The sequence below is a fragment of the Semicossyphus pulcher genome, unplaced genomic scaffold (genome assembly GCF_022749685.1).
Source record: "Semicossyphus pulcher isolate SPU_LCO1_2020_fin unplaced genomic scaffold, fSemPul1.0.p SCAF_13, whole genome shotgun sequence".
NCBI lineage: Eukaryota > Metazoa > Chordata > Actinopteri > Labriformes > Labridae > Semicossyphus > Semicossyphus pulcher.
The window spans coordinates 18080782-18106152 of record NW_027211637.1 but is presented as its reverse complement, the minus strand read 5'-3'; the positions used below and the strand labels follow the sequence as shown (position 1 = coordinate 18106152).

General features: G+C 42.7%; 1 protein-coding gene across 1 annotated transcript in view; it reads right to left on the bottom strand.

Moving 5' to 3' along the window:
* Nucleotides 1-25371, bottom strand: part of cacna2d3a (calcium channel, voltage-dependent, alpha 2/delta subunit 3a) — a 129936-nt gene that overhangs the window by 98521 nt on the left and 6044 nt on the right. Inside the window, exon 3 of the mRNA XM_069659573.1 lies at nt 5189-5305. Coding sequence (XP_069515674.1) covers nt 5189-5305 — 117 coding nt within the window. The remainder of the gene's footprint in view (nt 1-5188; nt 5306-25371) is intronic.

Here is a 25371-nt window from a genome sequence, read left to right as displayed (position 1 = left end):
ATCAGCAGGTACAGAGCATGCAGGGACCGAATGCCATTACCAAGAAACAGCCCTAGCAGCAAGGCATCCACTCTGCTTTGAAGTGCATTTGTCACATGAAACACAGCCGTGCTTGACTTCAAAGAGGGCATTACAATAGCTCCACGCCTTTCAACTTTGATAACAACATGCGCACTGCTTCTTTAACCGTCGGCTGTTGCCACCATTTTTCAGCCAGCCGGCAGACAAAACTTTTTCAGCAGAGATAAGGAGAGGGAGGAAGTGGAGAGGAAAGGAGAGAAGGAGAGGAGGAAAGGAGGAGCCGTAGCCTGCTAGACGATAATAATATCCGACAAACTCAGGACCTGATGGAGGTAATAGCAATTAAAAAATAACAATGGCGAGCTAGGATGCTTGCTGAGCCCGGGAATAAGCATACACATACAGGACTGTGGATTTATAATAGACACACAAAATGTACTACTACTCTTAGATAAAGTTTCCTTCTCTGTCAGAGGTGGCTGAACAAGCAACAATAATGTAGAGATGATAAGGGAGGGAGGACACCAACTCTAAACGCAATTACACACACTCAGACACACACATAAAATACCACAAACCAAACCTGGCTCGAATTCTATAAATTGAGCTAATAAACAACATCATCTTCCTCTTTTTAAATCAAAATAATCTTAGCACACACAAGAAAGGAAGCACAAACTAAACACTCCTCAAAACAATGACATCAGCAGACATCATGCACATATTCACAGGTGCACCCTTTTACAGCAGCAGTCTGCTGTCTCCCCGCAGGTGTGCTGAGCGATAAAGAGGGGGAATCAACGTGGAGACGAGCAGATAAAACCGCGCTGACGGACAGGGGAGGGCGCCCAGCACGGAAATTGAATCGCCGAAGCGCCACGTATACTTTAGCAAAAAGCAGAGAGATGGGAAGAGGCGGAGTAGAGAGAGGAGAGAGACACACACAAAGGAGCGAGGGATGCTTAAGGACAGCAGCAGGACGGCAGAGAAGGCAGACAGAGGAGGGTTTGCAGGGAGAAATTGGAGAAAGATGGAGAAGAAAAAGAGAGGAAATGACTCACGGACGCTTCTATTGTGTGTTCCAGACTCACATTCATCACAAGGCGGCTGTCAGTGTTGAAAATGAGAAAGGTGGAGGTGAAGTGGCGTCATGATGGCGAACTTTCCTCATATTTCACCTCTATAACATTTATTCCTGCTCCTTCAGCTCAAGCTATCCACGACTGAGCTCCTTGTCATCCCAGCCAGTCACTCTATGCAGCCACGGATCAATATCCAGCTTGGACAAACTGAACTCATACCCACTTAGTCTGCCTGGAACCTGGGCGCCATAATTGACGACCAGCTAACCTTTAAGGTTCACGTGGCCTTGATTGCTCGGTCATGTTGATTTGCCTGTTACAACCTCAGGAAGATCAGACCCTACCTTTCAGAGCATGCAACACAACTGCTGGTACAGGTTCTCATGATATTATGTATTGACTACTGCAACTCCCTAGTGGCAGGCCTTCCTGCATGCAACTTCAAACCTCGATAGATGATGCAGCTTGTGCCCTCATCCAGGTCTACACTCCCTCCCGCCAACTACGCTCTACCAATGAAAGGCGCCTGGTCGCTAGCTAGACTCTTCGTCCGCAGAGTCCCTTTCACCTTTAAGAGAAAGCTAAAGACCCAGCTCTTTCATAAACACCTCTGCACTTACTGCTGATGCTACTGATGATGATGACGACAAACCCCCTGGTATCTCCAGGGGGTTAATGCACTGGATGAGATCATCTAATCTCACAAATCCATAAAAAAAATGTTCCTGCCATCAAGAAAGTTTATCAGATACTCCAAAACAATGTTCATTATTATAAGACAAGTAATGGGGTCCTCCATTTCCTATCAAAAGAGTTATTAACATAACATATTAGAACCCTGCTTTAATGCAAGGACTCATTGTAAACGACGAGGACTCATATTCTTGAAATGCCAGATGAGTCACACAAGCTCGAAATACTTCATCTTGTCTTTTTGTTCTCTTGTATATGTGGACGGCTTAAAAAGTGAAAGGCTTTCAAAGTGAATATAACGCTTTAAAGCGGGCACGGTCATGCAATCCGAGCGGGCAAAGGTATCATGCAAAAGCATAATAACACATGCGCAAGCAAAGCTAAAGCATGGAAATGGTTTGTCACTATCTTCACCCCTCCTCCCTCTCTCTCTCTCTCGCTTGCTTTCCTTTCAGCTTGAATCCTTGGACCCGACTCTCAGAGAGAAATCCAATTTCTGTTAACAGCACCATGTTGCCCTGATAGGATCTATCACCTGGAGCTACAGCTGCAGCCGGAGAGGCAGTGCACCGTGGACACATCCTGAACTGCACCTGTTACAACATTAACACACATACACGCTCATATCTATAGGCCTGAAGATATGCTCACACAGTATATACAGTATATAGACAAGCCTGTTCATACTGCACATACTGCACATGTATACATGGGCCGACAACAGTGGTAGGGATGATATTTAAAGCTGTACGTAGAAGAAACTAGTATAAGTAAGATGGATTTTGAAAGTATCCAACCGGAAAAATCCCGAAGCTGCTCCTCCTAAACAGGTGGAAGTGCACTGCCTCACTTATTAAGCAGGGTAACCGTATCCAACTACCAATCTGTGCAATTCATGTGCTCCAAGCGCGCTAGCTTTACAGTAGCTTGTGGAAGTTCATGTGCACTGAGTGCACAGGGAGCATGTTGTTGCGTACACAGGCAGGTAAGTTTCTAATTTTGTGATATAGGGATATACGTATAAGGGATGCACGGTGGTGCAGTGGTTAGGGCTGTGGCCTCACAGCTAGAAGTGTCCTGGTCGAATTCCAGTTCAGAACCCAGGGGCCTTTCTGTGTGGAGTTTGTATGTTGTCCCTGTGCATGCGTGGGTTCACTCCAGGTAAGACATGCTCGTTAGGTTCATCGGTAAATCTAAAATCGCCCATAGGTGCCCGTAGTGAACGTGAAAGGTTGTCTATCTCTGTGTGTCCACTCTGTGATTGACTGCTGACCTGTCCAGGGTGTACCCTGCCTCTCGCCCAATGACAGCTGGGATAGGCTCCAGCCACCACGCAACCCTGAACAGGATAAGCGGTATAGATAATCAATCAATCAATCAATCAAATTTTATTTGTATAGCGCCAAATCATAACCAGGGTTATCTCGAGACACTTTACAGAAAGAGCAGGTCTAGACCGACTCTTTGTTAAGTTATTTAAAGAGAGGCCCAACATGAATCACCATGAGTAGCACTTAGCAATTCGGCACATTGGCAGAAAAACTTCCTTTTAACAGGCAGAAACCTTGAGCAGAACCAGACTCATGTTGAACAGCCATCTGCCTCGACTGGATGGGCCGAAAATGGGATAGAAGGAGATGCAGGATAGAGACAGGCAGAGAGAGAAACAACAACATATGTTCTTGTTACAACAACAACATATGTCCTTGTTACATGAACAACAACAGACACATACTGATGGTTACAATGCCAATAATAGTGGTAGACTAGGGTGAAGATTGGCTAAATAAATAAATAAATAAATAATAAATAATGGACGGATGGTATATTATTAAAAGTTAACTTGACTTTCTCAGGCTTTGCTGTTCTTATCCTACCGATGATGTTATAGTGTGCAAGTTCACTGAGTGAAAAAAAGAACTAAATTCAAAATCGGTGTAGCCCTGTGATTGGCTGGCGATCAGTCCAGGGTGTACCGCGCCCCTCGCCCAATGACAGCTGGGATACAGGATAAGCGGTTTAGATGATGGATGGATGTATTCACATGCTGAGCCAATAAAGCTGATTATGATAGAACATAAAAGTGTAACTATGACAGAATACAATTCCTTAAAGATGGATTTTACTTCTAAGAAGCTGCAAATGCTAAAATGTGAATTACAGTTGAGCACTCAAGATGACGGTCACCATTCCAGTGTCGGACCAAATTTGAACAATCCCAAGTTCCCCTTCTGTTCCCGAGTTATGTCACTGAATAATGGCCATGAACGTGTTTTTACAGAACATTGTGATGTCACAATGAAGTTGACCTTTGACCTTAAAAAATGGCATTACTTTATCTGTTTATCCAATTAAAACATTTGGTGCAATTGTTTTCACAATTAGCATATGAATTGTTGGGTTATTGCTCAAAAATGTGTTTTGTGAGGTCACAGTGACCTTTGACCTTTGACAATTGACCAACAAATGGAATTTGAAAGTTTTTCACCAGATGTCATGATAATCTGTCCATTTGTAAATCATGTGAAGTTGCATTCACAAGAATGGGACGAATAGAAAATTAACCTGATACTCATGCACCTGGCAATCGCTGTCGCCGGGACTGAGACATCAAAATGCATGATAATGAACAAATCCTATATTCTGCAACTTAATTGTCAATCTGCAAAGTAACTAGTGACAACTGATGTCAAATTAATGCAGTGCAGTAAAAAAAATACTATTATTTTCATCTTCTTTTCTGAGATGTATTTAGATAAGGTAAGTCTATTAAGAACCTTACACTTATACTTAAGCACAGTAGTGTTTTAAACAGGACACTTCATACACCAAGAAATAGATGCAGAAATGAATGAAAGAGGCATAAACATATAAAAATCATTTTAGAGCAGAGCTTTGTCCTGAGGTGGCCTCGTACAGCAGATACTGATGTTTGGGCTGAGCAGATCAATAAGGCGACACAGACACCGATGGGTGTATCACAGCCTCTCTGTCTGTCACCTCTTTCAACATATCTCCCTCACACATACACACAGCAAAACTGGATGTGTCTGGTTTCACTGAGGCAATGTAACACTGCTGCACTTCTCCAGACATCCAATCCGGTCAGCAGAGTGGTCAGAAATAAATACTTGAGAAGTGATTTCACCGTGCTCATTCTGCCATTTTCGTTTCCAGCTTCTTCCAGGAATAGATGAACCAATACAAAGGAAAATAAAACCATTTGAATTTGTTCCATTTATAAAGGAAATACTGTTATTAAACAACGTTGAATAAAATAGATCTTAACATAAGTCCTTATGCTTTTATATGAGTTTTGTATTTCAATCTTTTTCTCGGGAAGGTTGAGGTGAAGTGTGTTTTTGGATTACAGTTCAAGTAGAAACAAGTACCTTCATGGCCTCGGCTTTCTTGTGAAACATCTCCTCCATGTCCTCTGCCAGCCTCTTTACCAGCCGCAGCCCATCAATCTCCTCCACACGCACCGCCCGCTCAAACTCCTTGTATTTCTGAAAGAGAACCACACAGTCATGTCGTCAGATTACAGATACTCCAACAGATTAATCACCACACACCACAAGTACGTCCAATAAACTGATTCTTTAACACGCATGTTTAATCTGCTGAACAAGACATGGAATTTTAGATAGTAGGCAGGTATGAGCTTGTGTATCTGTTAAGATTTCTAACTACATTAATGTTACTTAAGCAATATCACACGAGAGGGCCTGATGTTGTATGAAATATCAAGGCCGCAGTGTGATATTGCTTTAATACAACACTTATACAAGCGGCAAATAGTTATAAGAAGTAATAATCAACAACAGATTATTTTTTGCTCCACTAACTCAACTAGTTCCACAACTTGACTGAAACTGGACTGTTGTTGCCAAGCAACCCAAACATTCTCCTGCACTCTGTGTCTACAGGTTACCACACATCAGCTGTTTTTATCATGTACCTATTTTTATCTGTGTTTTAATTTATCATCAACCAGTGAAATTAGAGTCTGCTGAGGTACCAGCTTGTAGACATACATGGTCTGCTGTAGTGTACATTAACAGTATTCAGAACATGTGGCTGAGGTGGAGTGATACACAGAGTGAAAAGTCCCAGTGATGTTGTGCTCTATATCAGCATTCATGGAAGGCCTCTTATCCAATCAGATTACTTGGTCGGAATTAACTGTTGTATAATACTGATTATATAGTATAATAATAATATATACTGTATATACATATTATCTGTTGTTGATTGTTACTGTTTACTACCATTTGCAGCTTGTATAACTGTTGTATAAAAGCAATATCACACTCGAGGTTGCGATGTTATACTGAATATCAGCGCAGCTGTGATTATCTGCGACAACCAAATCACAGCAGTGCTGATACACTGTACAACAGCACAACCTCGAGTGTGATATTGCTTAATTATTACATGACATGTGACACAAACAGTATTTCTTAGGCATTGCAGGGTTATGGGGGAAAATATAATAATCCCCAGTTACAGTCTTGAAACATATCTTTTTTTATTTATTTTTTGAGATATTGGGAGGTGAGTAAGCTAAGAAAGCAGATTCTACACTACAAGTGAAGTGTACACATGAGAACATTACAGCGTTTATCCTAAAAGAAGATCATTATCGGGGAATAACAGAGTTAAACATAAGAAAGTGTGAGACGTCCTGCTTAAGGAGGAACAGACATGCAATAGGAGTTGTATATGCAAAGTAGCCAGGAGTAAAATCACAATATAGAAAAACATAATTACAATACACCAGCGAGGAGCCGCAGCAATGCTACAAGGTACTGAGAATGCATTATTAGTGGTTCAAAAGTAGAAAATAGCTTAGGAGGAGATTCTTCTTCAAAGTAATCTACATACAGACGAAACCAATCAGCTCAGCCGAGAGAATTATCAGCCACCTTCCAGTTTTACAAACCGCACTTTATTACATCGATGACACACAGCTGCCCTCAGAGTCTGCAGCACGCTAAATCACATTATTCTGCTAAAAACCAATACCAGGCTGCTTAGCTTAACCAGCGCCTTAACCGGGGACAGTGACATTAAGTCTCGCTAATTCCACACCCATACATGCCACACACACACACATAGACACACACATATATGCAGAGCTGATCTAAGCAAGTGGGTATACTTGTACAGAATAAAATAAATAAAAAGAAGAAGAAAGACCATTTTTGGACTCGGTGCAAAGCTGCAGGCGGCTGTGTTTCACTCTTGGAGGATTTAACAGAAGATTACCGCCATATCAAATAGCATGCCCCCTCTAATGTTATGCCAACCTGCTGAGACGCATGCTCTTAGCCGCTCCTGTGCAGCAACACACACAAGGACGAGGGGGAAAAGAGAGAGAGAGAGAGAGAGAGAGAGCGCGCTGTGGGAGGAGGAGGAAAGGGGACAGAATCAGACACTCAGGCAGCAGCTTTTGGATTTAGGCAATCATCTGCAAAACTGCAGGACAGCGCCGAACAGAGAGGAACATTTTCTGCTTCCGACCAAAACTTTATAGAGGGATGAAGTCTCGAGTTGTAGCCGAGTGAGTTTATTGTGCAGTGGAACTGTAAAAAACACCCCAAATAAAAGAAGAGATACTGAATTTGATCTTTGATTGTGATCTTGTTTGAATTACGGGGACTTTGTTTCCTCCTCTTGAGCGTGTGAGATGATACGGCTTTCCTTGCATTTCCTGCATCCCAAGAGGAAGACAAAGCCAGACAGACAAACAGAGGAAGAGAGAGCGAACAGAGAGACAAAGGAAGACGGAGAGAGATAAAAGGAGAGGGAGAGGAAATACTGTGTGGGCGCGAAGAGATTCCAGAGATGCAAAAGCAAGTAGAATGAGGAAGAAAAGGGAAGGTGGGGGGGATGTTTAAAAGAGAAAAAGTGGAGGAATAGGGTGATAGATGAATAGAAAGAGCGAGCTAAGATGATATTAAAGTGGGAGGTCGGAGTGGGGTGTACAATGCTATCTGTGTTTGCAGAAGTGCAGGTGGGCACAAGCAGAAAGGAGCAGGTTCAATTTGGCCTAAAATTTTACAACATAAAAATAAGCAGCTGGACTGAAATTGTACAAGGTAACAGATTAACTTCAAATCTGTTGATGACTACATTCATCATTGCAAGCGACCAATTATAAGCAGTTCAAGGGGCCAAAGCCTGCAGGTACAAACTTCCTGTGGAGCCAGAATGAGTGTAAGAGCTTCGAAAGAAACGCTACGGTTGAGGGGATTTTTGACAGCAATTAAAGTGATTAGAGGAAAAGAGGGTCTGATTCATCGAGGTAAAGGGATGAGTGTCCAAGGGTTGAGTGTGCGAATCTGTCGGGGATGAACTTCCTGTTTTGAATAAGTGGGAAAGTTAGACTTAAAGTCAACAAGTAGCAGAGAGCTCAGACAGTGAGACGCCAGGCGGTGGTTGAATAAAATCTAGCTCGTATAGAAGAACGCTCACTGTTCCAGCTTTATCTCCATATCATAGCGTCAACACTCTGTTCGCAGCCGTAACACTGAACAGTCTGTGTGTATTTGAAATGCTGCCGACGTGCAGCCTTCGCTGCCAGGTTCATTTGCATGTCGTGGCAAAACAGTTTGGAGTATGAAAAATTCTGCTCAGAAGCCGCCCGAGCAGGCGTCCAAATATGAGTCTGTTTGCATACGGGGGAAGATTGGATCACAGAGGGAAAGAAAACCAAACAGAAAGATCAATCAATTTTTGTTTTTTATGATTTATACAACAAAACAAATGGAAGAATCAAACTGAATGTCCTTAAAGTTCTGAAGATGAGACAGATTTTCTTTCTTCTGCGTAACTACCACAAAAAAGTTTCCCTCAAACAAACCTTCACCCTGCACTCCTAATTAATTGCAGCCTCATGTAACTCCTCTGTGGCCAATCAAAGTGACTGGCTGATGACTCAGAAGCCAAATCACAGCGACCGTAACCGTACGAAAATCAGAGCAGTAATCCCACTGGCTGACTGACAACTGCAGTGTGTCAGAGGGACAGAAAACCCAGATTTGAGGCCAGTCCTGGTTCTTTGCTGGAGGTGGTGGGCTGTGAAAGCCGACAGGTCAGCGGTGGCTCTCACCTGAGCTGGACTGACTGGTTCCTTCATCATTTCTCTCTTTGTTCTTTCTCCTTTCGCTTCTTCTTCCCCTCTTTAATTTCCTGCTTCCTCGCTCATTTCTTCTTCTCTCCTGCACCCACTTCTTTTGCTAATTATAAAAACCAATGGGCTGACTTCATGGGCCCAGTCATAGCTGAGAATTATTCTCTCTAATGACAGTTCCTAAGTCTTTTCTATTTAAACCCGTATATTTTTGTCTACAGCTCCACTAAATCCTCGCCCATGAAACTGGCGCAGAACTGACAGATAATTCAACGTGGCAGAAGGAAAGCAGTGCGTGCCGGCGGCCTCAATCGAAGTGTTTGTGTGTTTGCGATCACGTCCGTGTGGTCGGTGAAAGGCTAAGAGGGTCCAGCTGACCACAGGCTGTCTGCGGCGCTGCGTTCACTCAGGCTGAGCAGAGCAGAGCTAATTAGCCTGAAGCTATCCTCTTCACATCACATCATCTTCATCGCCGACTGACATACATCCAGAACCTCCAATTCCCAGGAGAGGAGAGCTTCTTCAACGGGCTGCAATGGCAACTTTAACAGCAGGGTAATGGGGAGGTGAAGAAGAAGACAGCAGGAGGAGTCAGATTCAGACTGCTTGCTCTGACCTTTGTAGGCGGTCGCTTGTATTGGGATGTAACGCTGGGTTCCAGCGCCTGTTTATGCTCCGGTGAGCAGTGCCACCGCCAAAGAAGAATTATGTTATCTAATCTAGTGCTGAATATAAAATGATGTTTCCTTTCTCTTTTCCCCAGAGGATTGTTGTGCTGCTGGAGTTGGTGCACCTGGATACTGGCCTGATTTCTGTTCTTGCACTTACTTGCTAGTGTAGCTGTTGGGACAAAGCGCTGTGTCGCTCACTTTAACATGATTTTTAAGTTAAACTTTAATTATATACATCTCTGAGATTTCTGCTGCAATCCCAAAACGATCCAAGTGACAATTTTGCACTGCGAAATTACCATCTAAACTCTGCAGTAATGTGCATTTCTGAAAGAGATGTCCTTAAAAGCCACTTTACAAAACCTCAAGTCTGATGGATTTTTTTTAACAGAACCATTTTACACTATGACAGCCAAGCTCCACTGTATAAATCCTTTACTTTTTTAAGCAGAACTTTAACATTCACCTTGTTAGACGGATGATTTGTTTCTTCTTTTATCACATCAAGTGACTGGCAGCAGTTAATGAGGGTGGAGCTTAGCATGTTGCATACAGCATACAGTCCATCATTGATGATGAGGATATTGAGGTTAGCTAATGAGTTAACTGAGATTTTTAACATTGTTGAGTCTGGGACTCTATCACTGGGTAATACTTACAGCGTTATAAGTGTTGAGAAATAAAGGAGTCTGGGAAAAAGAATTGTTCTGACCAGACCTGATCGATATTTTCATATTTTTCATTCTATATTTTAACACGTCATTTTTGCCTAATGTCATATTTCTTTTAAACACTCTGTTTTTAACTGTGTAAAGGACTTTGAACAGCTCTATGTATGAGTGGTGCTTTATAAATAAACTTAGTAGTGAGTCCCCGTAACCCACGGGGGGTGATTTGAGTGTGTCCCTGGGAAATTGAATAGATCCCCTATAAAACTTTTGTTTCTTGAGAAACTGTGTTAAACCCTTGTTTCCTGTTGGTATGGTATGATTTGGTTATAATTAATGGATATATAAGATAAGGTAAGCTTTATTGATCCCCCAAATATTCATGTATTTTAAAGTGTATCTGAAATTAAAAGAATGAAACTCCAAATCGGAAAATTTAAGTTGCAAATAAAATAGTGTTTCTATAGCAACATGAATAGCACCAAAATAAATGACCAAATAAAACAGAGGTGAGTATAATACGTGGGATCTCTCTGGTAACGTGATATACGTGCAGACGTCGTCTGAGCATAAGAAAGTGGCAGCCGCGATTGGAAAGTATTTCTTTACAGCCACCGGAGTATGTTTTTGTTTATTTCACTACAGCACGTCCCCTAGAGAGTAAAACATCATCAGGAGTGAAAACAGCATGAGCGGTGGAAAGGTGAGTTTATTAACCATTATGAACTTTGTATCTTTAATTGTTAAAATGAAATCTGTGGTGACTGGCTAGTTGTTCTTGTTGTTGTTGCAGCGGCTAAACTAGCATGTAGCAAGACTGTGCACACAAGACTGCGCTAATTAGATGTGCAAGGTTTCTTTTGCTGATTATTGATTTTGAAACAAGCTTGCTGTTTATCGTCAGTATGGGAAACATGAGATGCTTCCCTGAGACGCATGGATAGCGAGGACGCGTACCCAGCAACATCACTGGTCCATTGAAGCTGCCCTGCACAACTAGTGTCCAATGAGCATCAAGCTATGCCTCTCCAAGACAAATTATCTATGTGCAGCCCACTCACAGATTTACTTCTCCCTTCACTGCTAGAGCCGAAAAATACTCTAAACAGCGTGGAAGTCAGAGACGAGCAGCGGTGACACACATTGTACGGTCTGTGGTAACTCAATCCCTCTTTTCTCCTCCCTCAGCCCTCTGCTGCGCCGCATCACATGAATGAGCTGATGCTGCTAATCTCTCTCCTACACAGAGCGCTCTGACTGAGGGACAATCAGAGGCTAGAAGCGACAGATCCAGGCTGCACTTTAGCACACAGAAACAGAGACACACAGACCAACATGCACACAAAACCAATACACAGTACAAATACTAACTATGTCCCTGTAGATGGCGGGGCAGGAGCATGTTTATGTGCTGTTTTCCTTCAGGATGAAGTGAAGTGCAGACTCGGGAATGACTGCCTTTATAAGTATCTATGTATGATCGTTTCCTTTGGGTTTGACAATAAAGTGATTAATGAAGGGTAGAAAGTTCATTTCACAGTGAGACTGAACCCCAATCCCCCAAATCCCTGCTCATTTTACGCGTCACCAGAGCTCACTTTACTTTGGCCCGCTCTCACACTATCTCACAGCTGTTTGATTCTCTCTCTCTCTCTCTCTCTCTCTCTCTCGTACACACAGACATCAATGGTCTCCTCACACGCAACGTATCGTTACCCTTGTTAATTATTGATTTAGTTCGTCCCATATTTGAACATTCACTGCAAAAAAGAAGAGTCATAAGAATGAGCCAAGAAACGGAGCATACTAGCACCCTGCGTAACAAGTCTGTGTTATAGCATCCCGTCTCACTCAAAGTGTGATTTTCATTCACAAAAATCAGCCTCGTTTGTTTTGTCTGCCTCCTCCTTCTTGTCTGACTACAAGTGGATGAGTTTGGTTTGATGAACAAAGGAGACACGGCTCAGAAATGTGTGTGTGGTCGTGTGTGTGTGTGTGTGCAGGGCCGGCTCTAGCCTTTTTGGCGCCCTAGGCGAGTTTAGAATTTGGCGCCCCCACTGCAGATGGTAAAATATATTTTTTTCTGCTACACAATATCATTTTTTTATTTTGCATGCTAGTGTGCAACACAGTTATCCAGAAGAGACCTGATCATCAGATTTGATATACCTTGCTATAATGTGTTGGGATATGAGAGGTTTGGGGGATTCTACCCCAGAATTTTTTTTATAAAAAGCTCTATTTTAATGCGATGTTATGTACTCTTTATTTACATTAAAAGTAATCATTGAAAATGTAAACATGTGTACCTGACCTGTTATCATTTAACATGTATTTACTAGACTTGGAAAAAATGTGAAATTCACAAGTTAGCATCAGTTTGCTGTAATATTAAAAGGGTTTTTCTTCATTCATATCTTCATTCATCTTAGTGCCGCTTTCGACACGATAGACCATCACATCCTGTTACAGAGATTAGAACATTTAATTGGCATTACAGGATCTGCACTAAGTTGGTTTAAATCTTATCTATCAGATCGATCTCAGTTTGTTAATGTTCATGATGTGTCCTCTATGCAAACCAAAGTTAGTCATGGAGTTCCACAAGGTTCTGTGCTCGGACCGATTCTTTTTACCTTATATATGCTTCCTCTGGGTAATATCATGAGGAAACACTCCATTAATTTTCATTGTTATGCAGATGATACTCAATTATACTTATCTATGAAGCCAGACGAAACCAATCAGCTATCTAAACTAGAAGCATGCCTTAAGGACATAAAGATCTGGATGACTAGAAACTTTCTGCTACTTAATTCAGACAAAACTGAAGTTATTGTGCTCGGCCCAAAACACCTTAGAGACTCTTTCTCTAATGATATAGCTGCCCTAGATGGCATCAGCCTGGCATCCAGCACTACTGTTAGGAATCTGGGAGTTCTATTTGATCAGGATATGTCCTTCATCTCCCACATAAAACAAATATCAAGGACAGCCTTCTTTCATCTTCGCAACATAGCAAAAATCAGACACATCTTGTCTCAAAACGATGCAGAAAAACTAGTCCATGCATTCGTTACTTCCAGGTTGGATTATTGTAACTCGTTACTATCAGGCTGCCCTAATAAGTCACTAAAAACTCTGCAGCTGGTACAAAATGCTGCAGCACGTGTGCTGACAAGAACTAGGAAGAGAGATCACATCTCTCCTGTATTAGCCTCTCTGCACTGGCTTCCTGTAAAATATAGAATAGAATTTAAAATCCTTCTTCTTACTTACAAAGCTCTTAATGGTCAGGCACCATCATATCTTAAAGAGCTCATAGTGCCATATTACCCTTCTAGAACATTGCGCTCCCAGGATGCAGGCCTGCTTGTGGTACCTAAAGTCTCTAAGAGTAGTGTTGGAGGTAGAGCCTTCAATTACCAGGCCCCCCTCCTCTGGAACAATCTACCAGTCAAGGTCCGGGAGGCAGACACCCTCTCTTCTTTTAAGAGTAGACTTAAAACTTTCCTCTTTGATAAAGCTTATAGTCAGGGCTGGCTCAGGCTTGGACTAGCCCATAGTTATGCTGCTATAGGTTTAGACTGCCGGGGGGATCTGACACACCAAGCTTCTCTCTCTCTCTCTCTCTCTCTCTCTGACTCTCTGACTCTCTCTCTCTCTCTGTCATATTAATGCAGCTCATTAACTCTGTATCTTCTGGTCCCATTAACATTACTAACCATATATCTTCCCGGGAGTTCTTGTGCTCCCTTGTCTTGAAGGTTCCTGAGGATCGTTGCTGCAGACCACCTGCTGCTGTGGACCTGCTCGACTGCAACAACTACTAACATCAGCCTTCCCCATAGTATCATTATTGTTGCTGCTAATGCTAATAGTAGACCTGTTGACTTCAACTGTTACAATTCCGATTACCTCAGCCTTTATCATTACTCTGCTTCTCTCGCTAAGTTATTTATTTATTTATTTATTTATTTAGCCAATCTTCACCCTAGTCTACCACTATTATTGGCATTGTAACCATAAGTATGTGTCTGTTGTTGTTCATGTAACAAGGACATATGTTGTTGTGGTAACAAGAACATATGTTGTTGTTGCTCACTTTGCCTGTCTCTATCCTGCATCTCCTTCTATCCCATTTTCGGCCCATCCAGTCGAGGCAGATGGCTGTTCAACATGAGTCTGGTTCTGCTCGAGGTTTCTGCCTGTTAAAAGGAAGTTTTTCTGCCAATGTGCCGAATTGCTAAGTGCTACTCATGGTGATTCATGTTGGGCCTCTCTTTAAATAACTTAACAAAGAGTCGGTCTAGACCTGCTCTTTCTGTAAAGTGTCTCGAGATAACCCTGGTTATGATTTGGCGCTATACAAATAAAATTTGATTGATTGATTGATCATAGACACTTACAATAAACTTTTTAGGATAGAGTTTCTTTGCCTGTTTCCTCCCTCTCTCTTTCCATCACATGCTAATCTCTCTCTTCCCCTCCCTTTCTATTATATGTTGTCTATCGTGTCTGTCTTAATCAAATGTGTGATTAGACGAGTAGGGCGAGCTAACTAAACAACAGAACTTACGACCTCTTACCCTCCCCTCTCTTAAAAGATCGAGTTTGAGTTTTTCCAACTGGACCTGAACGCATCTCTCCTCTCCTCTCTTGTAACTTGTGTCGCGAAGTGCGCACTTAGCAAGTGGTTGAGAAAGTAAAAGAGAGAGAGCGGCAGAGAGACGGTAAATGCGAGCGGAGCAGAGAGAAAGGTTGGGAGTGAAGGTGTCAGTCTTGCAGTCGGCTTGAATTTAATATCAGGGCTTCATTAAAATGTTTGAGGCTCAAACCTGCGCCCCCCACAGAACGTGACGCCCTAGGCAACCGCCTATATCTGCTAGTCTCTCTGATGTCTGAGATCCTGAACACAGGTGGTACAAAAAGGAATGTTTCTAGTGTGCAAAGAAAACGTTCCGATCAACAAAATTTGAGAAAGGAAAAATTGAAAGACGACGAAAAAAAGGTGTCTCCTTTTTTGACTCATTCAACTATACCTGGTGTTTGGATACAGTTTTCATTGACAAATATCAACATCAACGATTAGCGCTTCTCATGGCGTCTGCCCACCTTGAAGCCTGAAACATGAGCCCAAAACAATCCATGCTAGTGGAGTAAAAGGCAAAGTTTGTGTAACCCGAGGTGGGAAGCTGGACGATCGGCCAATTTGGGGAATGGACTCTGCAAAGACCCGCTCGGGACCAGGATGGTGCAGGTCTCCATCGTACTTCTGCATGAGCAACCGTGTAACTTTGTGTGAGGCATCCAGGACAACAGGATGCACTGCTGAGTCGTGCAGCTCTGCTATGCGTTGGAGCCGACCGTCAACTCTTCCTGGACTCGCCTGTCTCAGAAGCTAAGGTTGAGACAGGTTTCCCCGGAGTTTGTAATCCTCACATCATTTCTGTGACAAATACAGAAACGCATTTTATAAAATGGATGTTGTTTAGTACGAACTAATAATCCTTTTCACAGATGATGAGCATGCTGTTAAGTACATTAACTCAGGTACAATTTCAAAGGTACTTTACATGAATGTTTCCTCTTTATACTGCTGCAGGCAGAGGGAAATATGGTGCTCTTAAACCGCAACATGTATCTGGTTAGTTAAACACTTGCTGCACGATATTGGAAAAAACTGACATTGCAATAATTTCTTGTTCTCCAAAGTTTATTGCGATTTCAAAAAAATACAGTATACGAGATAAATGCAGCATGTTTTCATGTACAGTTAACAATCATACTTTCTATTATTTGGGACTTTTAAGTCTATTTCCTTCTAACCCCTCTCCTACTTTTATCCCTCTTGGGTTAGCAACTCTGACACCCACATGAAAAAGCAGAGAGAGTTCAGGTGGAGCAACACTTTTCTGTATAAAATAAATACAAATAAACTTGTAGGCTGCAGTTGTGTTACTTATACGGTATGTCATCTGGCACGCACAACAGCACGCCGTGTGTGCGCTGTAGGTGTAGCCCCTAAATGTTAACACTCTGCGGCACGTCTGCTCCATGAGCGGTCCGTTTATGTAGCCACAGTGTTAACCAGCATCGGGACGAGGTGCCGCTGATAACGGGAATACACTCACTTATAAGCCACCTCGTGTAACGGAGCGTCTGCCTCGATCATCCCGCGGACAACAGCAGCGTTGCGTGCTCGTTGGTGACACAGCGGTTAGTTCACTCTGTTTAACTTATTATGGAGTATTTTTGGATCGTCTTATTGCTACTTTCACTGATTTTGTTAGTTTTATTTTTGGCTTTTTAGGCCTTTATTTTAGAGAGAGGACAGTGTATAGTGGCGGAAATGGGGGAAGAGAGAGTTGGGATTACACGCGGAAAGGGGCGGGAGTGTGGGAGTTGAACCTGGGGCCGCCGCATCGAGGACTTTGTATACAGTCGCCGATTTAACCGCTGAGCTAAACCGGCGTCACTTTTATAGAGTTCGGTTACATATACTACCACCGCACACCAAAAACAGCCCAGATGTCAATGATGTCATGACGAAGATATAGTATATTTCATTTATATCTGACAGGAAACTGTTGTTAAATATGTCACATATTGACCTTACTGAAAATTTAAACCAAATTACCGGACAAAAGTCCACAACCGGGAAGTTATCTCCCTCTGGACAAAGTGCTCCGCCTGTGTGTGTACATGTTTTCAAGTGTTTGAATGTGTTCATTATTTCGAGCTACATCCTTGTGCCCGCAGAGTGCAAGCATTTTCTTAAAAACATGTCCAGGTGAACAAATGTCTTGCAGTGTCATCATTTCGCATGAAGGGCCGCTTATTCCCCAAAGCCATGTTTGTAATTACAGCTAACACGGCAGAGGGAGGACGAGGGGGCGCAGAGGTGCAGAGACGAGGGACAAGAGAGGTAGCACCCAGGGGCATCACGTGGTTGAAGTTAATTCTGCTTTCTGCCACGGTGTCACTGGGCCACTACTGCGATGTGCTTCTAGAAACAAGAAAAAAACACAGAGAGCGAGTGCGAGCGGCTGTCTGAAACAATTGCACCCTGACTGATCTTGCATTCAACGCACTGTGAAACACTCCAAGTTTGATACTTGGGTGGGGGGGACGGCAGCATCAGCCCAAATCCGCAGCAGGAAATCACTGCTGGATCACAGCATCTCGCAGGAACGCCAAATCGCAGCCATGCCCTCCTCCTTTCATACCCTCCTCTTGTATGCCAGCCGACAAATTGTTCGCTCAAAAGAAGAGCGCTGGCCGGAGATGAAGTGGAACAATTAATTTCACGCTTGTCCTCCCTGCCTCAAAAGCATGTTGGTCTGAGTCCCGTATCTGGTGGCACAGAGACACTCCCCGCGGATTGTAAAACACGCACACACACGCTCTTAAGCACACACACACAAAGACAGAATGTAAATTAAACACTTAGCGCTAATGCTAATCACGCAGACGTTAAAAACAAGACATCTTTAAAGTCAAGGATCATAAACTCTCCGTGCCTGACGGGCCACACCTTCGCCGCCGCTCCATTCACCACAGTGCAATCTATCAGCGGGGGTGAATAAGGTATTGATCATAACGCAGGGTGTCTCAAAGACAGATCAATGCGCGGTGAATGGATGGGGAGGATCGTGAGAACACATACAAGCACACAAAGCTTTGACAGACCACTCAATCACACGGTAAGAAGAGGGCAGCTACAGACAGGAAACAGACTTTGAGCAGGGGGAAGTTTCACCGTGAGTCAGACTGGCGGTCACGAAAGCAGGAACAGGAAGTAGATGAACACTGGAAACACAGTCTGAATTATTTCTTATAAAAGTACGAGCTCTGGTTGTCCTTTTTCCTGCTGAGTCACCTCGAAGGCATCATAAAACACCTGTTGAAGACTCGAGGAGAGATTCAAAACGCTTCATACAATTTTTAAAACGACTTCATTAAATTGATGATTGATTATAACGAGATAACTGAATTCTGCCTCGTGTCGGGGAGAGTAACTCTGTTCCAAATCTGGTATCTCTTCGCTCCTGATTGATTAGCGCTCTCTTAAACCGAGACAGATAACAACAGCTAAATAATGATCCTCCAAGTCTTTCTTTATCATCGCTGTTCCACGCTGGTTTCCTCCTCTTCAGTGTGTTGACAGCACTGACAGCTGCTGTAAATCTGTTATCATCAGATGAGCTAAAGACAGACTGTTGAAAACAGTAAATAGTTTCATTGTCAACAAAAATATAAAGCTCAGCAGGGAGTCTTCAAGTGGAGTAAAACCATGTTCATTATTTCCAGGGAGTTGTAGCTTTTCAGTGGTAGCCATTTTCCTCATTGTGCGTGTGTGTATAAAGTGTATAACCAAACACTGATTGTCTGAATGCAATAAAAAGAGCTGACAATAGGGGTGGGACAAAATAGCAATATGACCATATCAGGGTTCCCACTCTTTTTCAGATATTATTTTCCAGGACCTTTCCAGGACATTTTTTGGACAATACAGGACAGCACTTGCTCACAAACGGTCATATAATTTAGGCGTATAATATAATAATATAATTTTACCGTCATACCGCACAGCTTATCCTATCAACAGTCAAGTTTCAAACAAAAATACGCACCTAGGTTTATGTAGCCGATCTGAGTGAGGAGCTGAAATACAATTAAAAAATCCAGGACAACATAGATTATTTCCAGGATATTTGGTCATTTTAATCAATTTCCAGGTGTTTCCATGACTAGAAAACTAGTCTCTAAACTTCCAGGTTTTCCAGGACGTGTGGGAGCCCTGCATATATCGTCTGTCTCGTGCAAAACAAAATATCGATACTTTAATTTACAAATACATATGGCGCTCTAAACAGCAGAATCGCTGTCTTGTGATATTATTGTTATCGTGATATTATCACGTATCGTATCGTGAGTTGCCCTGCAAACCCCACCCCGACTTGCCAACTTGACAATTTGGATTCAAGTCAGACATTTAAATTTGAGGTCCAACCGCTTGATATCAAAGAACAATGAACATAAATAATGCAGCAAAGCATGGGTTTTGCAAACTAAATATTTGAGCAAAGCAGTGTAAAGGACTTGGTTTAAAATACTGTAAAGATAATTACGGCTCTGAAAGGAAAATATCATGTAATTTTAATGGTCAGCATTCAAAACTGAGACATCTTGTAAATGCTTTATAAGGACAAATACGTTGTTATGAGTTTGTAATGGTCAACATACTGTGTCAACCTCAAATGGTTGTTGAGATATAAAACTACAACTCACAAATACGCTAATTCCAAAACATCACAAAGAACTACAAAAGATGAGAGTAGACAAACGTCACTTCCCATCCGCCAGAATGACCACGCCCCCTTTAGGGTGATAACAAGCACTGTTAAAGAGCTGGTGGTACATTAGAAATCACTTGCAGTACCATGCCTTTAAGCTTCTGCGTCAAATGCTGTGTCTCAAACAGTGTAAAAAAACAACTATTTAAGTTTTTCTTTACTTCCTCGAAGGGAAAAGGAGGGTAAAAGAGCAGCTCTGTGGCTTCAGGCTGCCTGCACAGAGCATGAAAGTGGTATACTGTGGGATCCGGTGATGTGTGTACCCTAAACCAGCGAACGCTGTGTTTATAACAGCAGCAGCTGTGGTCGGCCTCCGTCATCAGATTCTTCACACTTAAGCAGAATTTGTGTGATTTACATGTCACATCTCATATAAACTGCAGCAATAATAATTGTGTAAGTGAGCAATTCAGCAAAGCCTCTCATGAAAACTAAATGTAAAAATCATCATCACTTCCACTCTTTTAATAATAAGATACGTCTGCATACAGGTAACAACTAATTACACTGAGTTTATGTGAGGAAATACTTGATGATATTATCCTTTTATTCTCGAAACAACGGCCATATTAACCACTTCATCATGACACTACACATTGCGACAAATAAATACTTTTTAACAGTGACGCTCTAACTCAGGTAACACAGTTTAAATACACACAGTGTATGCGAGGTCAGTCTGACACCTAAGGTCACAAGAAGGGGACATTCAGCAAGCTTGATGAAGGTATATGAGAGGACACTCATGTACACCTATGGCTTTGATTATTTTTAATGCCACGATGTTAATCATTTGTCTGTTTGCCTGACTTTGCATTTGGGCTCTTAATAGTGTTAAGACTGTACCGTATTATTATTTTAAGATATTAAATCATCAAATACCCCAGCATTTCTAGTAACTGCCAGTCTTATTAGAGGGACTGCTTTATTTTTATTTTTAATAAAGATCATTTTTTTGGCTTTGGCCTTTATTTATAGGACAGCTGAAGAAATGTAGGGAGTAGAGAGTGGGGCAAGATATGCACCAAATGATCGGCAGATCGGGAGTCAAACCTGCGATCAGTGTGTCGAGGACTGCCTCTGTACATGGGGCGCCTGCTCTACAAACTGAGCTAAACCAGCGCCCCAGAGGGACTACTTTAACCCAGAAAGGGGCGGGGCCATGACTTTTGGGCAAAGTACCCGGACGGGCTGCTCTCATCCATGTTAAAATGCAAGCATCGCTGTCTTACCCTTCTTTACGTTTTTGTTGCCTTTTTTTAGTGTGTGATTTATAGTTGTTTTTTTGTGCTTAGGATTTATGGACTAATGCTCTGGGGGCGGTTTTGCTGTTCTTCTATTGGTCAGATAAACTGGCAATCATATCTACTCAGGAACTCAGGGAAATAAACCCAAACTTTGATGTTACTAACATTCAGTCGATAGCAGGCCTTAAAAGTAAAAGTTAAAATAATTTCCACTTCACTTTTCATCACTTATTAATGACAGACATTTAACCCCTTACAGGCCATGCTCCTCTGTTTTATGTGCAGAGAATGTAAATCACTTCAACACCTCAACACAATTCATCCACCCACAGCTCCTGAGTGTGTGTGTGTGTGTGCGTGTGTGAGAGAGAGAGTGTGTAAGTGCTTCTACAGTGATCGAGTGTTTGAAGGCTGCCTGAGGGCTATTGAGAGGAACAGTGAAATAACAGCTGTACACCAACACTCACACACGCACACACAAACAAGGCCTTATGGCAAAGCTGGTAGCGACGCTCAGGAGTTTGTCCCAGGGTGCACTGCTGCTGTCTGTTGGGTATGCACCATTGCCCCTCGGAGTGGGGGCCAAATCCCTGCTCTCTCTAATGACCGCCATCTTTCAATGTCCTCACATGGCTCGCCATCATGTCGTACCCCCCACTTACACGCGCACACACAAACTTCTATGAGGATGGCATCATCTAAGCCAGCATGAGGACGCATGTCCCCTAAAAGGTTTCCCTTTCAAAAGTTAAGACGCTGGAACAGGAAGTAGCCTCTCGACCGTTTCCCCTCCACTTTTTCTTTCGCGCAGCCATAATTCACTTCAGCAAAAACATAATAGCACTCAGAGCAGGTCTAATCTGTTCACATGGAACTGATTAATAGTCCACAGTGTATCTGTAGTCGCCTGCATTCAGTTGGTTTCAGCAGAGTTGTGGAAAACATTTTTCATGCTTAGCAGCACGTACAATGTGGCCCGCTGCTTCCACATCCCCCTCCATACATTCTCACAGTCTCAAATTGATTCTAGCAGCAGCCGGCGTGAAAGTGGAAGGAGAGAGCAAAACATTGTGGTGGAAGTAGTATAAAGCTCGAATTCAAGCTCACATGTGGAGATTTATTCTGGGAAGTTACACTTTTTTCAGCTGCACTTTCATTTGAGTTTGCTTTGAAAGGCTCACAAAGGAAGTGGAGAGCACTTTGAGATCTGCAGAACATCGATCAGGAGACACTTTGAAGTCGAACTAAACTTTTTAATATAATGAATTCCAGATTAATGTAAGACGTTAAATATAAAACAAAGATGCAACTGAAGAAACTCAACCAAAGATAAACTGCAAACAAATCACTGAGTATTTACTTGCTGATACTGCTGGATTTTTAAGGATGATACTGATATCAACATTTTTACATAAAAAAATCTTATGGATCCATTAAGTTAGATTTTTTAAGATGAGACCAAAGGTAAAGACCCGTTAATTAAATAAATCACAAGAAAACGGTTTCTCTTTCTGTAACAATGCAGCACGCGGAAAAGGAAGTCTTGACGGGAAGTCGATTATCGCTTACCGCCCGGCACGTTCACCGGTGTCCCCAGAGGCTGTATGGTCTCAGAGTATAGCCCGATGGGATCCGAGACTGTTATCTATCAATCTACAGGAAATAACACTGTCACAGCAGCTTCAATCACAGCCAAGACACCACATCTAACGCTGGACATGAAAACATTAAGCACATAAAAATCAGTTTCTAAACCGGACTAAAACTTGCAAATGACAAATACTTAAAAGTAATAAAAATACACATTGCGCAAAATTGGCTTGTAAAAAAAAAAGTATGTATAATACAAGCTTAAGCAACTGTTTCCTGAACATGAGAACACATTGTTGTTCATTAAACAACATGTAGACAGAAAACAGTTTTAAGTATGTGCAATGATCTAATATAAGCTGATAAACTAACCTGATCAAATCAAAAGTCATGTAGGAGCCAAAGCCGAATAAGTACTCGAAGGCTTAGGGTCAAAAATCCAGAGAGATATCGTACAGCCACGTTGACTGGATGGATCATGATCTTCTGGTGCTCACTGAAACCATGATCATCTCGTTCTGCATCGTTTCTCAGGAGCACACGTTGCTGACATTCAGGAATCGTGATTAAAAAATGGTCTAAACTTCTGTCACTTTCACACTCTCAAACTGTTTTAGTTTAATCATTACTTTAACTTTTATGATATGATTCTTCGTTCACCATATATGGACATTTAAAAAAAAAAGTCATTCGATATTTTTGGGTTTAAATCCATCAGCAATATATCCATCATTATGTCCAGTAAGCCCTCACAAGTAAAAAAAAATATGTGACCACTAAATAGGCCAAAAGCTACAGAACGAGGGACTAATAATTGAATCAATCAGCAGTTAAATTGACCCAATGTGACTGAAAAAGCAACATTTCCTCTTTGACTATATAGACTTAGTTTCCTCACAGTATCTGTCTTTTTTAGTGCACATGCCAACAACACTGTGTAATCAATACGGCTCAGCATTGATCCATACCGATCCTCTGTGTCTAAGTAATCATCCGTCACTTACTCAGTGCTCAGCATTACCACAGTGTCAGCTGCACGTTAACCAGCGCGGGCTCCAGATGATAAATACAGAACATGGTACTTAAAGAAGAGACATTGCTCGACTGTAATCCTCCCCTTTGTGTTGGAAACTGTGTGTGTGTGCGTGTGTGTGTCTGATGAGCAAGTGCAGGTGAAGGTCGTCCGGAGGAGGGGCCACTGTTGTCCTGCTCAGCTGGATTTTGGCAGCCCTCTCTCAGTCTGTGAGAAGTGTTGTGCAAATGGGGTGCAGTGCAGGACTTCATAAAGTCAGCCAAACCGAGTGTGTGTGTGCGAGTGTGTGTGTGTGTGTGTGTGTTGGCAGAGTTGATGCAGAGGCAGACAGGGTGACTTGGGACACATATTGAGGGCGCCCGAGAGTGCAGCGAGTGCACGGCATCGTGCGAGGCCAGCGGAGCTACTTTTTTTTTTTTTTTTAAGGGTTTGGGCACCAACACTTGTCCCAGGATCCCCTCCCATGTATTCTTTAGTGCCGAAGCTGCATCCTATCCATTATTAAAGCAGAGGGATGGAGGGAGAGGAGGAGGAGGGGAGTGTGAGAGGGAAGGGGAGAAAGAGAGGAACATAATTGGGGGAGGCACAGGGACGCAAAAACACTTGGGTGAAAATGTTGACATAGGGAAGAGTTGACGGAGAGGTTGCAGGTAATAAGAGGAGAAAGTAAAGGCGAAATATGAAGGAGCTGGATGAAGGAGTATAAACTAGACTTATTTGAGCGTGCAGAGTTTTCGGACACATTAGGAGGTGTTTGGGATTGATGGAGCAGCTGTAATGGGCCTGATGTCCTTTCTTCTACTCGATGTATCGCTTTATGCGGAGCATCTTTACCTACAGCACGCAGGCTGGACCCAAACAAGCGGCAGGATGATTGATGTGGACAGCAGCGAGTCACAGACAGTCCTTCACACAATGCCGCACACGTTAATGTGCTTAATAGTACGAGCCCCGCCCTTTTTTGCAAGTTGCCTAATGTTTACTCTCCGCATGCAGTCGAGTCTGGAGCACACCGGGTGAACAATCTGTCATAATTACAGAAATGCGTGTGCGTGTGTGCGCGCTTGAATACTTGTGTGTGTCTATTAATGTCCGGTGCAGCCACGGTGAGATGCTCTTTATCTGCAGGCCGACAGAGGCAGAGGCAGACCTGAACAGCCGATGACAGATGACAGTGGATATTTATCTTCAGCGTTCACATTCATCATCCAAACAGCAGCGAGCACGAGGTGTTACACCGTGTGCTAACGCTCGGTGTGTGCGCGTGTGCGTGTGTCTGCAGAAAGTTCAGGAACAAGAGGGAAAAAATCAACTTCTCTACCAACACAAATGAGCTACTGAATCGAGCCCTTTTCTAGCTGGCAAATGGACTTAGTGAGAAAGATTGGGGATAAATCAAAGAGGTGAACGGCGCTACAAACCATCAAAAGACACTTGATTTTCTAAGCGCACAAACACAGCGTCAGCAGTTGTGCTCTTTAAGAATTTAAGTTCTTTAATCCGGTAGCAAAGGGGCCTCGCTCCGTGCTCCTGAGCCCTCCACAGCAAAGGCGGGGTGTTTGATTCACAGTGGCTTTTCTCGTGCTTTTCTCACCAACAAAGCACTAATTACAGTATGAGTGAGTGGCTGTGTTGGCTAAAGCTGGCCGGCTAGGACATGAAAGGAGAGCGGCACAGGCTGTAAACTCCCGCCTGCCTAATGCTGTAATTAACTCGGTGACACGACTCTCTTACACACGCACACACCTCTCTTCTTCTTCTATGAGCGCTGGAAGAATGAACAACATCATGCTTTGGTCACTGAGAGCAAGAGAGGGCGGGAGCAGGAAGCGGGAGAAGAGATGGGAGGGTTAGGGGAGGTTAGGGGAA